We start from the raw sequence: 12,655 nt of genomic DNA, 5'->3' as shown, positions 1-12,655 counted from the left end.
TATTAATCTGACAGACTGAAGGCAGTTATTTTTCCATTCAAGGACAGTCTCTGCAACTTTTCACAGAACAGACTGGCACTTAATTTTAACCCGCTATTTACCAGAATCAGAGGATCACTTCTTATGTTCCCCAATCCCCTAAAATATCTTCACCAATGCACAACAGAACTGGTACCTGATGACCCTCTGGCATTCCAGTGAACAATAACCGATTCTGGAAAGGCCGAAGGTGCAGAAGAACACTTCACAATGAAGACAAAGATTAGAGAAAGATTGCTGATATATAACATTGAGGTGGTGGGATACAGGGTGGACCGAGGTTGACCCAGATGGTTGATGTATATCACTGAAGTGGGGCGGGGGGGGGGGTAAGCATCACCACCCATGACTATCATCCAGTGGCTCTCACATCTCTGGTGATGAAATGTTAAGGGGTTGGTCATGGTGAGAATGAGCTTCTGCCTCAGTGAGGACCTGGACCCACTGCAATTTGCCCAGCACCACAATAGGTCTACGGCAGATGTGATCACAATTGCTCTTCACACGGCCTTAGATCACCTGGACAATACAAACACTGAAAGAGTTCTGCTAAACACTGACAATTGCACCTTCACCAACTGCTCAGATGAGACTACTGTCTATACCCGTGACACAGGAAATCACATCTCTATCACTCTCCTGATACCGTGTCTGACCTGCTCACCTCCGAGTATCCTCCCTCCCCAAGCCTCTTCCTCAGTCACCATCTGTGAGATTATATAAAACAAAAACAATTAAAACAATCTATCGGACAGCTCCTGTACCCCTCCACCCCTTGCCATGCTTCGCTGGTTAAATCTCTCCCTTCTCAGCCCCTACCTTTTCTCCTTTCCCATTGTAACTGCAGATATGCCAACAGATCCGAATCCGCTGTACAAACCCGTGTCCTTCTTTGACGCAGAAGTCACAGACACCCCCAACTCCCCACCCGCTTCCTGAACTGCACTCGCAGACCATGAGGGTGACAACTGTTCCCAGACTCTGGGGCTTTGTGACAAACACAACGTTAACAGCAAGATGAGTCAGTGATTAATATAAAGAGAAGAATTGTTGCTTCCTGAAAGGACACGCGAGCGTCCGATACAATGGACCAAATCCTCCCTTGTCTCCTACTTCATTTGACCCGGGTCACGGCACGTCCGATCATCCCACTTTCTCACATCACCACCCTCCCCTCCCCTCACCCCCAATCGCCTCCCGTCCCACACCTTTCCGATCACTCACCCCGCACCCACACGTCCACTTCTCCCCACACACACACACACACACACACACAAAGAGATCCCCAAACCCCTTCTCCGCTCTGGGAGCCACAACTAATTGATCCCACAGCCCGGGCTAGGGCAGAAAGCTAAAGCCGCGGCTACGATACCGGAGAGGGCGAAGCCTCCAGTCGTTCGGCGGAGCTCGGTCCCAACCGTTTCCCACCGCCCCGGTCCCCCGATCTACACGAACCTGACAGTATACCCTTTCTCACCGGAGAACCACGGCGACACCCGGGATCGGCGCTGCGCCTGCGTCCAGCAGGAGGCTCGGAGGTCGCCACAGCGCCACGACCGGCCGGAGGTCTGCACATCGCCACCGGTTGTCGGAGGTCTCCGCAGCGCCTCCGGTGGCCGAAATGACAACGGAAAAGTAAATCACAAACCCGAGGGAATCTGCAGATGCGGGAAATCCAAAGCAAACTCACAAAATGCTGAAGGTACCCAGCAGGTCAGATAGCATCTATCGAAAAGAGTCGACGTTTCCAGTTGAGATCGTTCTTCGGGACTGAGAAGGAAGGGGGGAAATATCTGAATAAAACAGGGCGGTGAGGAAAAGCGTAAACACGAGGAATTCTGCAGATGCTGGAAATTCAAGCTACACACATCAAAGTTGCTGGTGAACGCAGCAGGCCAGGCAGCATCTCTAGGAAGAGGTACAGTCGACGTTTCAGGTCTCCGGTGCCTACTCTGTTTCAAGGAAAATAATGTCATCTCACTTCCTGATTTATAATAAATTTCCACCCGATCAAATTGCGTGTTGACTCTTGTCTGCATTCACTCCAGTAGAATCCCTTGTTTATTATTATTTTTATTTTTTATCTCAGCTAAAACTGATAAAAATTGCGTTATGGACACAGACAAGCACACTTACTTCTCAATTGCTTGGAACTTTTGGACAATCGTGCTGTTCAGTGTTGAGCCGTTCTGGAAATTTACATAAATATTGCCGTGCAGGTCGAAATGTTTAGTGCTATTGTGTAGTGATTTTGGGATGATACCAGTCGTGATTATTACAACGGGACAATGTATTCCCTGTTCAAGTACCATAGTCGTTCATTTTCCTCTTTCAAGTCAGCATATCTCTGGTGTTTTACACTTACTGATTTCCGTGCGTTGTGTGTGTTCGGATTGGCCATTCCTATTAAATAAATGGTTACTGCATATTTATCCTGTAATATTATATTCGGGCGGGTACCAGGTATTATCCCATCTCTAATAATGGATCGGTCGTAATATAATTGTAGGGTCCTGACTCTAAAACTGGATCAGAGTTGTATTTATAATAATATATGGTATGTTTCATGATTTTGTATCTTAAAGCAAGAATTAGGTGAAAGATGTTTGTTACTTGACGGTGCCAGTGTAAGTAATCAGATTGAATTAAACTGTTGCTGGATACCGTAATGTGTGGGATATTTTCTGGTTTCACATAGCATATTCTGCTTTTAATGTCTTGAACTTGTTAGCCTTTTATTGCGCATTTTTGATGCTGTTCTCTTAACCACCTGGACCTGTATTGCCACAAGGAAACATCCAGTTTCTGGAAAGGCGTCTCCAACTTTGAGCCTGACGTCGGACGCGTTCTCGTCTGCTCTGATCCCACCCATGGACGATTATGCCCATCCATTGGCAAACTCTTTCTTCTATGGCAGTGTTTACCAAACTTTTTTTTAGCCCAACGCCCACATACTTGACAACGCCCTCCTGAAGCCCTTCATACATGCCACACTCGCCCCTCTTAGACCGAGTATACTTTCCAGCGCTCCCATCGTGTAAAAACACGGCTACCATATGCCAGCATGAAAAAAATTCTGCTTTAACTTTTGATTTATCTTTAAATCTAGTTTTCACAGTACCTGTGCCCTGCACAGTAGCTGCGGGATGTTGACGGTGAATGACACCGGAGAATTGCAATTTAATTTTCATAAATTCCACTAAACCAGCATGGCAACCTCTCCTATATGGTGCTCCATCCGTTGCACAAGAAATCATGCTCCTAATCAAAATAATTTTGTCATCAATATACATTTTGAGCTCTCATAGATTGATATCTGTGTTCAACTTTTTATAATGGAGAACCTCTTCATCAACTTTTCCATTTTAATCAAACATACATATGCCATTAACAATGCCTCGTTCTCTCGCACAGTTGGCTCCCAAATTGTTTTTTTTTTGTAGTTCTGTGCATAGTGATACTTAATGTCCTACTCATGTCATCAATACGACGAGATATGGAGCTATTACTCAGGGGAACTGATTTTAAAATACTGGCATCCATTTTGAGAACAGTGGTGATCACTTCTGATACGAGGCATTAATAATCTTTCACTAATTGTATGAGATTTTTCACACTCTGCTATCATTTTGGAACTGTTATGAGAAGCAATGGGACCACGATCAGTCATTTTAGCTTTCCTGGCAAATGACTCGAGTGTGCAACGCTTTTCAAATGCTTCTCTCATCTTCTGCCATAATACCATAGGTAGCCTTGTTCCTGCAGTCTTGATGGTTTCAGTGTTTCATTACACAGTACAGATCAACTGATGATCCCCCGGTGATAGCACAGGACAGTTAACATTTTAGTCCACGTGTATTTTCAATTCTTACCAAGAAGACACATGGGGCGTCGCTGATCAGTCGGAGGTAGAATAAAACCATACTCCAGGTACGTTAAGACGCATTTTTTGTAGTTTCTGATTTTTAGCAGAATTAGAATTCAAGACCTCATCGCCTTCAGACTCTTAGAGATTCTGTCGTACGTATTAATCCATTATTATCGGGGTTAGACTGTTAAATTGCATGAACTTGTTCCATGCCGCGACTCAAGGGGATTTGTTGAGCACTCTGGTGGCTAATGTATGCTTCCCCAATAATGTCTGTTAGGCTGGTAAGGTGGGAAGAGGTTGCCATGTTTCAGACGGTTGTGACGACGAGCGCTCGCTGCCTGCGGAGCTACGTTCTTTCAGTGTTCCACGGCCTGCTCTACTAACGGTCGGTAAGGTCTGGTGCCTCAAGTTATAGAACATAGATATTTACAGCACATTACAGGCCCTTCGGCCCACAATGTTGGAGCGCCCATGTGGCCTCCTCTAGTAATTGTCTTGAATTTCCCTAGCGCATAGCCCTCTATTTTTTTCAAAGCTCCATGTACCATCTAAGAGGCTGGCGTGACTAGTGGGGTACCGCAAGGCTCAGTGCTAGGACCCCAGTTGTTTACAATATATATTAATGACGTAGATGAGGGAACTAAATGCAGCATCTCCAAGTTTGTGGATGATACGAAGCTGGGTGGCAGTGTTAGCTGTGAGGAGGTTGCTAAGAGGATGCAGGGTGACTTGGATAGGTTAGGTGAGTGGGCAAATTCATGGCAGATGCAATTTTATGTGGATAAATGTGAAGTTATCCACTTTGGTGGCAAGAACAGGAAAACAGATTATTATCTGAATGGTGGCGGATTAGGAAAAGGGGAGGTGCAATGAGGTCTGTGTGTCATTATACACCAGTCATTGAAAGTGGGCATGCAGGTAGAGCAGGCGGTGAAAAAGGCAAATGGTATGCTGGCATTCATAGCAAGAGGATTCGAGTACAGGAGCAGGGAGGTACTACTGCAGTTGTACAAGGCCTTGGTGAGACCACACCTGGAGTATTGTGTGCAGTTTTGGTCCCCTAATTGGAGGAAAGACTTTCTTGCCATAGAGGGAGTACAAAGAAGGTTCACCAGATTGATTCCTGGGATGGCAGGACTTTCATATCAACTAGGCTTGTACTCGTTGGAATTTAGAAGATTGAGGGGGGATCTTATTGAAACGTACAAAATTCTAAAGGGATTGGACAGGGTAGATGTAGGACGATTGTTCCCGATGTTGGGGAAGTCCAGAACGAGGGGTCACAGTTTGAGGATAAAGGGGAAGCCTTTCAGGACCGAGATGAAAAACTTCTTCACACAGAGTGGTGAATCTGTGGAATTCTCTGCCACAGGAAACAGTTGAGGCCAGTTCATTCCCTATATTTAAGAGGGAGTTAGATATGGCTCTTGTGGCTAAAGGGATCAAGGGGTATGGAGAGAAGGCAGGTACAGGGTTCTGAGTTGGATGATCAGCCATGATCATACTGAATGGCGGTACAGGCTCGAAGGGCAGAATGGCCTACTCCTGCACCTATTTTCTATGTTTCTATGCTCTTAAAAGACCCTATTGTATCTGCTTTCACCACCACTGCCTGCAGTACATTCCACGCACCCACCAATCTCTGCATGGCAAAATTTATAGGGTTGAAATTTTACACCTGGCCCATAAGATGCCTTTAGGGGGACATTTTGGAGTAAAAAAGACAGTGCACAGGATCAGGAGGAAGTTTTATTGGCCTAACCTGAGGACAGATATTGTCAATTACTGTAGAGGGTGTCATACGTGTCAGGTGGTGGGAAAACCTAACCAGGCCATTCCAAAAGCACCACTTCGGCCAATACCTGCTTTTGGTGAACCTTTTTCTAGAGTCATAGTGGATTGTGTAGGCCCGTTGCCAAAGACTGCAGCTGGTAATCAGTACTTGTTAACAATTATGTGTTAGGTTCCTGGAAGCTGTGCCCCTCAGAAACATCCAGGCCAAGACTGTGGTAAAAGCACTCAGCAAGTTTTTCGCACTGGTAGGTTTACCTGAAGAAATTCAATCTGACCAAGGTAGCAACTTCACTTCAAAAATATTGCAGCAAGTAGTGTCTGAGCTGGGAGCTCAACAGATTGTGTTATCTGCCTACCACCCGGAGTCTCAAGGGGCTCTGGAGAGGTTTCATTCCACTTTAAAAACCATGATTAAAACCTACTGCCATGAGAATTACAAGGATTGGGATGAGGGGATACACTTACTACTTTTTGCTGTGAGGGACGCCATTCAAGAGTCCCTGGGGTTCAGCCCGTTTGAGCTCATTTTTGGCCATAGGCCCAAAGGACCTTTAAACCTGCTCAGGGAGCAATGGTCTAACCCAGACGTGTGTGTCGGCGTGTTGGACTATGTTTTAAAATTCCAAGACGGTGCACAGGGGCAGTGCATGATGTCATTATAAATTCAACCCAGCCCATTAAACAGCATCCTTACAGAATGAACTTCGAGAAAAACAAAGTTGTTGAAAAAGAGATCGGGTACATGCTAGCAACCAGTATTATTAGGCCATCTACCTCTGACTGGGCGTACCCTTGCATCCTTGTGCCTAAACCGGACGGTAGCATGAGATTCTGTACTGACTACTGGAAAATTAATGCCATAACCAAGACGGATGCTTATCCTATCCCCAGAGTGGATGACTGTGTTGATAAAGTGGGAAAGGCTAAGTACCTCATGAAGATTGATCTGTTGAAGGGATACTGGTGTGTTCCCTTGACTGACAGGGTCAAAGAAATCTCAGCATTTGTGATACTGTCGAGACTGTATGAATACAATGTTTTACCCTTTGGGATGAAAAATGCACCAGGGACATTTCAAAGAATGATCAATTCAGTGATTAGAGGGTTAGAAAACACAGAGGCTTATATTGATGACCTAGTGGTCTGGAGTGACTCATGGGAAGAAATATTGCAGCGGTAGAGAAACTGTTTGACAGACTTTCTAAGGCCAATCTTACGGTGAACCAGGCTAAAAGTGAATCTGGCCATGTCACAGTCACATATCTGGGTTATGTGGTGGGCCAAGGCCAACTGCCTCCTGTACAGGCCAAGGTTCAAGCTATTGCGGAGGTTCCTGTTCCAACTGGCAAGAAAGCTTTATAGGGATGGTTGGGTATTATAAAAAATTCTGTAAGAACTTTGCTGACATCGCTCTCCCCCTAACAAAGCTCCTAGGGAAAAGTGCAAGGTTTGCATAGAATGACCTTTGCCAGGAGGCATTTGAAGGTTTGAAAACCATCCCGTGTTATAATCCTGTGCTCAAAGCACTGGATTTCTCGAAACCATTCTCGATCGCCACAGACGCTAGTGATGAAGCTGCTGGGGCAGTACTGTTGCAGAAGGGTGCAGATGATATTGTACACGCAGTAGCTTATTTCTCGAAGAAATTTAATGCCAACCAGAAAAATTATTCAACCGTTGAGGAGTTATTGGCACTTATTCTGGCTTTACAACATTCTGAGGTTTATACTTGTCCTGCTCAAAGACCTCTTGTGATTTACACAGATCACAATCCGCAGGTGTTTTTAAATAAAATGAAGGATAAAAATAGGAGGTTGTTAAATTGGAGTCTAATATTGCAGGAATTTGATTCGGTAATCAAACATGTAAAAGGTACTGACAATATTATAGCTGATTGCTTATCCCAATGTTAAGTTGGAAACTGTAACTATTTTTATTTGCTTTGTCATCTGATTTTTTTCCCCTGTATTGTTTCAAACTCTGTGATGTGCATTTTTTAAAAAATCGTCTTTTGACAATTCTTTTTCCCTGAGGAAGGGGAGTGTGAAGGGATCCAGGAGTGCCCCTATTAACTGTTTGAAGAGAAACAGAGAGAGTCATTTATCATTGATGGCTTGTTTTGAAAAGAGAGAGAGACGAAGATTGACAGTTGGACTGTCACGGGAGGTAACTTTGGAGTTTTACTTTGGAGATAAAACTGAGCAGCTCAAAGGTTGCTATGGTGACCAACAGGACATTATTGATGTTACTTCCAAGGACTTGTTGCCTGCTCGCATTCCTTTACAGACAAAGGAAGGAGGGACTCTTTGAATGACAGGTGATGCTCAGCCTGGTGAAATAAATAGGAGGTTGGATGATAGACTTCAGACACATGATCTGGACACTGAGTGAGCATTGTTATGCCCGCAGAGAAAGTGGGTTTTGGAGGATCGATCAGGCTGATTGATCCAATTGTTCTGCCGGTGAAAATTCAAAGACAAGACCGGTGGGGGAGTTGTCCATGTGTCCAACCCTGGCCTGGGTAGACAGCTCAACCACACTGAAATACGGTCCTCTTTGTTGTTAAAATCACAGTCGGTGACTTGTGAAGGATTTCGGAGGACGACAAGAAAATCGACGGCAACAGCTCACCTGAACACTCAACTCACTCACTCTCTCTATCGCTATTCAACTAAATTCCACGAACTGAACTGAACTTTAGTCAACATCGTAAGACTGTATCTTTTTACCCCTAGACTTAAAGAATCTTGGTTTTTCATACATATTTTTCCACACTTACGATTTACACATATATATATAAAATTCTTGCTAACCTGTTTGATTTATCTTCATTTAGTTTACTGTATTGCGTAGTTATTAATAAATATTAATAGTTTATAGCAATACTAGACTCCAAAGTAGTTTCTATTTCTGCTGGTTCTTTATTCCCATCACAGGGTTCGTGACACCTTACTTTCCATTTTTCTATTTTCTGTTTATGCTTTACAATTTAAATTTTTAATATTTACTAATTTTTAATATTTATATTCCAGGGAGCGGGAAGCGCAGAACCAAATATTGCTGTGATGATTTATGTTCTAGTATCAATTGTTTGGCGACAATAAAATATAAAGTGTAGTATAAAGTTCAGATGAGCAAATGAATCCCTTCCCACAGTCTGAGCAGGTGAATGGCTGCATGCCAGTGTGAACTCGCTGGTGAGCCATTAGGTAAGATGACTGAGTGAAACACCCTTCCCACAGTCTGAGCAGGTGAATGGCCTCTCTCCAGTGTGAACTCGCTGATGTACCTTCAGTTGAGATGACTGTGTGAATCCCTTCCCACACACCGAGCACATGAACGGCCTTTCCCCGGTGTGAACTCGCTGATGTACCTTCAGCTGAGATGAGGAAGTGAATCCCTTCCCACAGACTGAGCAGGTGAACGGCTGCTCCCCAGTGTGAACTGACTTGTGTGCTTGTAGGTTAGCTAACTGTGTGAATCTCTTCCCACAGACTGAGCAGGTGAACGGCCGCTCCCCAGTGTGAACCGACTTGTGTGCTCGTAGGTTAGCTAACTGAGTGAAGCCCTTTCCACAGTCTAAGCAGGTGAACGGCCTCTCTCCAGTGTGAACTCGCTGATGTACCTTCAGTTGGGATGACTGAGTAAATCCCTTCCCACAGACTGAGCAGGTGAATGGCCTCTCCCCAGTGTGAACTCGCTGGTGTATCTGTAGATCAGATGATCGAGTGAATCCCTTCCCACACACTGAGCAGGTGAATGGCTTCTCCCCAGTGTGAACTCGCCGATGTACCTTCAGTTGGGATGACTGCGTGAATCCCTTACCACAGTCTGAGCAGGTAAATGGCCTCTCCCCAGTGTGAACTCGCTGGTGTATCTGTAGATCAGATGATCGAGTGAATCCCTTCCCACACACTGAGCAGGTAAACAGCCTCTCCCCAGTGTGAACTCGCTGATGTACCTTCAGTTGAGATGAGGAAGCAAATCCCTTCCCACACACTGAGCAAGTGAACGGCCACTCCCCAGTGTGAACTGACTGGTGTGCTCGTAGGTTAGCTAACTGTGTGAATCCCTTCCCACAGACTGAGCAGGTGAACGGCCGCTCCCCAGTGTGAACCGACTGGTGTGCTCGTAGGTTAGCTAACTGCGTGAATCCCTTCCCACAGACTGAGCAGGTGAACGGCCGCTCCCCAGTGTGAACTGACCGGTGTGCTCGTAGGTTGGCTAACTGTGTGAATCCCTTCCCACAGTCTGAGCAGGTGAAAGGCCGCTCTCCAGTGTGAACTCGCTGATGTACCTTCAGTTGGGATGACTGAGTGAATCCCTTCCCACAGTCTGAGCAGGTGAACGGCCTCTTCCCAGTGTGAACTCGCTGATGTACCTTCAGTTGAGATGAGGAAGCGAATCCCTTATCACAAACTGAACAGGTGAACGGCCTCCCTCCAGTGTGAACTGACTGGTGTGCTTGTAGGTTAGATAACTGTGTGAATCCCTTCCCACAATCTGAGCAGGTGAATGGCCGCTCTCCAGTGTGAACTGACTGGTGTGCTTGTAGGTTAGATAACTGTGTAAACCCCTTCCCACAGACTGAGCAGGTGAATGGCCGCTCCCCAGTGTGAACTGACCGGTGTGCTCGTAGGTTAGATAACTGTGTGAATCCCTTCCCACAGTCTGAGCAGGTGAACGGCCTCTCCCCAGTGTGAACTCGCTGATGCACTTTCAGTTGGGATGACTGAGTGAAGCCCTTCCCACAGACTGAGCAGGTGAACGGCCTCTCCCCAGTGTGAACTCGCTGATGTACCTTCAGTTGAGATGAGGAAGTGAATCCCCTCCCACAGACTGAGCAGGTGAACGGCCGCTCCCCAGTGTGAACTGACTTGTGTGCTTGTAGGTTAGCTAACTGTGTGAATCCCTTCCCACAGTCTGAGCAGGTGAACGGCCTCTCTCCAGTGTGAACTCTCTGGTGTATCTGTAGGTCAGATGATCGAGTGAATCCCTTCCCACACACTGAGCAGGTGAATGGACACAGCCCAGTGTGAACTGACCAGTGTGCTTGTAGGTTGGATGAGTGAGTGAATCCCTTCCCACAGTCTGAGCAGGTGAACGGCCTCTCTCCAGTGTGAACTCGCTGATGTACCTTCAGTTGGGATGACTGAGTGAATCCCTTCCCACAGTCTGAGCAGGTAAACGGCCTCTCCCCAGTGTGAACTCGCTGATGTACCTTCAGTTGAGATGAGGAAGCAAATCCCTTATCACAGACTGAGCATGTGAAAGGCCACTCCCCAGTGTGAACTGACTTGTGTGCTTGTAGGTTAGCTAACTGTGTGAATCGCTTCCCACAGTCTGAGCAGGTGAATGGCCTCTCTCCAGTGTGAACTCGCTGATGTACCTTCAGTTGGGATGACTGTGTGAATCCCTTCCCACAGACTGAGCAGGTGAACGGCCTCTCCCCAGTGTGAACTCGCTGATGTACCTTCAGTTGAGATGAGCAAGTGAATCCCTTCCCACAGACTGAGCAGGTGAACGGCCTCCCTCCAGTGGGAACTCGCTGATGTACCTTCAGTTGAGATGAGGAAGCGAATCCCTTCCCACAGACCGAGCACGTGAACGGCCGCTCCCCAGTGTGAACTGACTGGTGTGCTTGCAGGTTAGCTAACTGTGTGAATCTTTTCCCACAGACTGAGCAGGTGAACGGCCGCTCCCCAGTGTGAACTGACCGGTGTGCTCGTAGGTTGGCTAACTGTGTGAAGCCCTTCCCACAGTCTGAGCAGGTGAACGGCCGCTCCCCAGTGTGAACTCGCTGATGTACCTTCAGTTGGGATGACTGAGTGAATCCCTTCCCACAGTCTGAGCAGGTGAATGGCCTCTCCCCAGTGTGAACTCGCTGATGTACCTTCAGTTGGGATGACCGAGTGAATTCCTTCCCACATTCTGAGCAGGTGAACGGCCACTCCCTAGCATGAACTGACTTGTGTACCAGTAGGTCGGATGACTGAGTGAATCCCTTCCCACGGTCTGAGCAGGTGAACGGCCGCTCCCTGGTGTGAACTCGTTGGTGAGCCATTACGTCAGATAACCAAATGAATCCTTCCCCACAAATTCAGCAGATGACCAGCCTCTGCCCAGAGTGAACTGACTGGTGTGTCCACAGGTGGGAAGACCGACTGAATCCCTTCTCACACACAGAACAGGTGAATGGCCAGAGTGAACTTGCTGATGTACCTTCAGTTTAGATGACCGAGTGAATCCATTCCCACTGACTGAGCAGATGAACGGCCTTTCCCCTGTGTAAAATGACGGGCATGCCAGTCGGTCAGGTGAGCGAGTGAATCCCTCCCCAGAGTCTGAGCGGAAGGATGATCGAGTGAATCCCTTACTCTACTTCTTAAATATCTGGATAGAGACAGCAAAACTGGCGTGTTGTGTTCCAGATTCCTGTAGACAAATTCCTTGTCGTTTTTAACCTGTAGAAAGATTTACAAAATCCATCAATGGGTGTAGGACAACATTGCAGATGAGATCACTTGAGTTGTCAAGGTGTGATCTGGCATCACACCATTATAGTGAAGTTCAACCCAAGTTGGAGAGAGAAATCATCTTCTAACTGGGCACAGTGCTGGTATCTGGAATGACCATCAAATTCTCTGATGTTCTTCCTGTCTCTATAAGAATGGGGCATTTCTGCCATCTCCAATCTGTGACCTGGCTCAGTTTGACTCTCTCTATTGGTATTATTCCTTGTTCCCACTGAGCTGCATGAGTTCCTGGCCCAACAGTAACTGAAACACTCTCACACAAATAGCCGGCAGTGCATTCTACGCACCCACCACTCTCTGTGTAAAAAACTTACCGCTGACATCCCCACAGGATCTATTTCCAAGCACCCTAAAACTACTGTATGCCCCCTTGTATTAGTCATTTCGGCCCTGGAATAAAACCTCTGGCTATCCA

General features: G+C 46.4%; 1 protein-coding gene across 1 annotated transcript in view; it reads right to left on the bottom strand.

The window, feature by feature from the left end:
• LOC140198345 (uncharacterized) overlaps window positions 1-12,655 on the bottom strand; it is a 94,892-nt gene that overhangs the window by 29,868 nt on the left and 52,369 nt on the right. Inside the window, 1 exon segment of the mRNA XM_072259445.1 lies at window positions 8,936-12,168. Coding sequence (XP_072115546.1) covers window positions 8,936-11,768 — 2,833 coding nt within the window. The 5' untranslated portion in view covers window positions 11,769-12,168.

The sequence above is a fragment of the Mobula birostris genome, chromosome 5 (genome assembly GCF_030028105.1).
Source record: "Mobula birostris isolate sMobBir1 chromosome 5, sMobBir1.hap1, whole genome shotgun sequence".
NCBI lineage: Eukaryota > Metazoa > Chordata > Chondrichthyes > Myliobatiformes > Myliobatidae > Mobula > Mobula birostris.
This window is presented reverse-complemented; position numbering and strand designations above follow the sequence as displayed.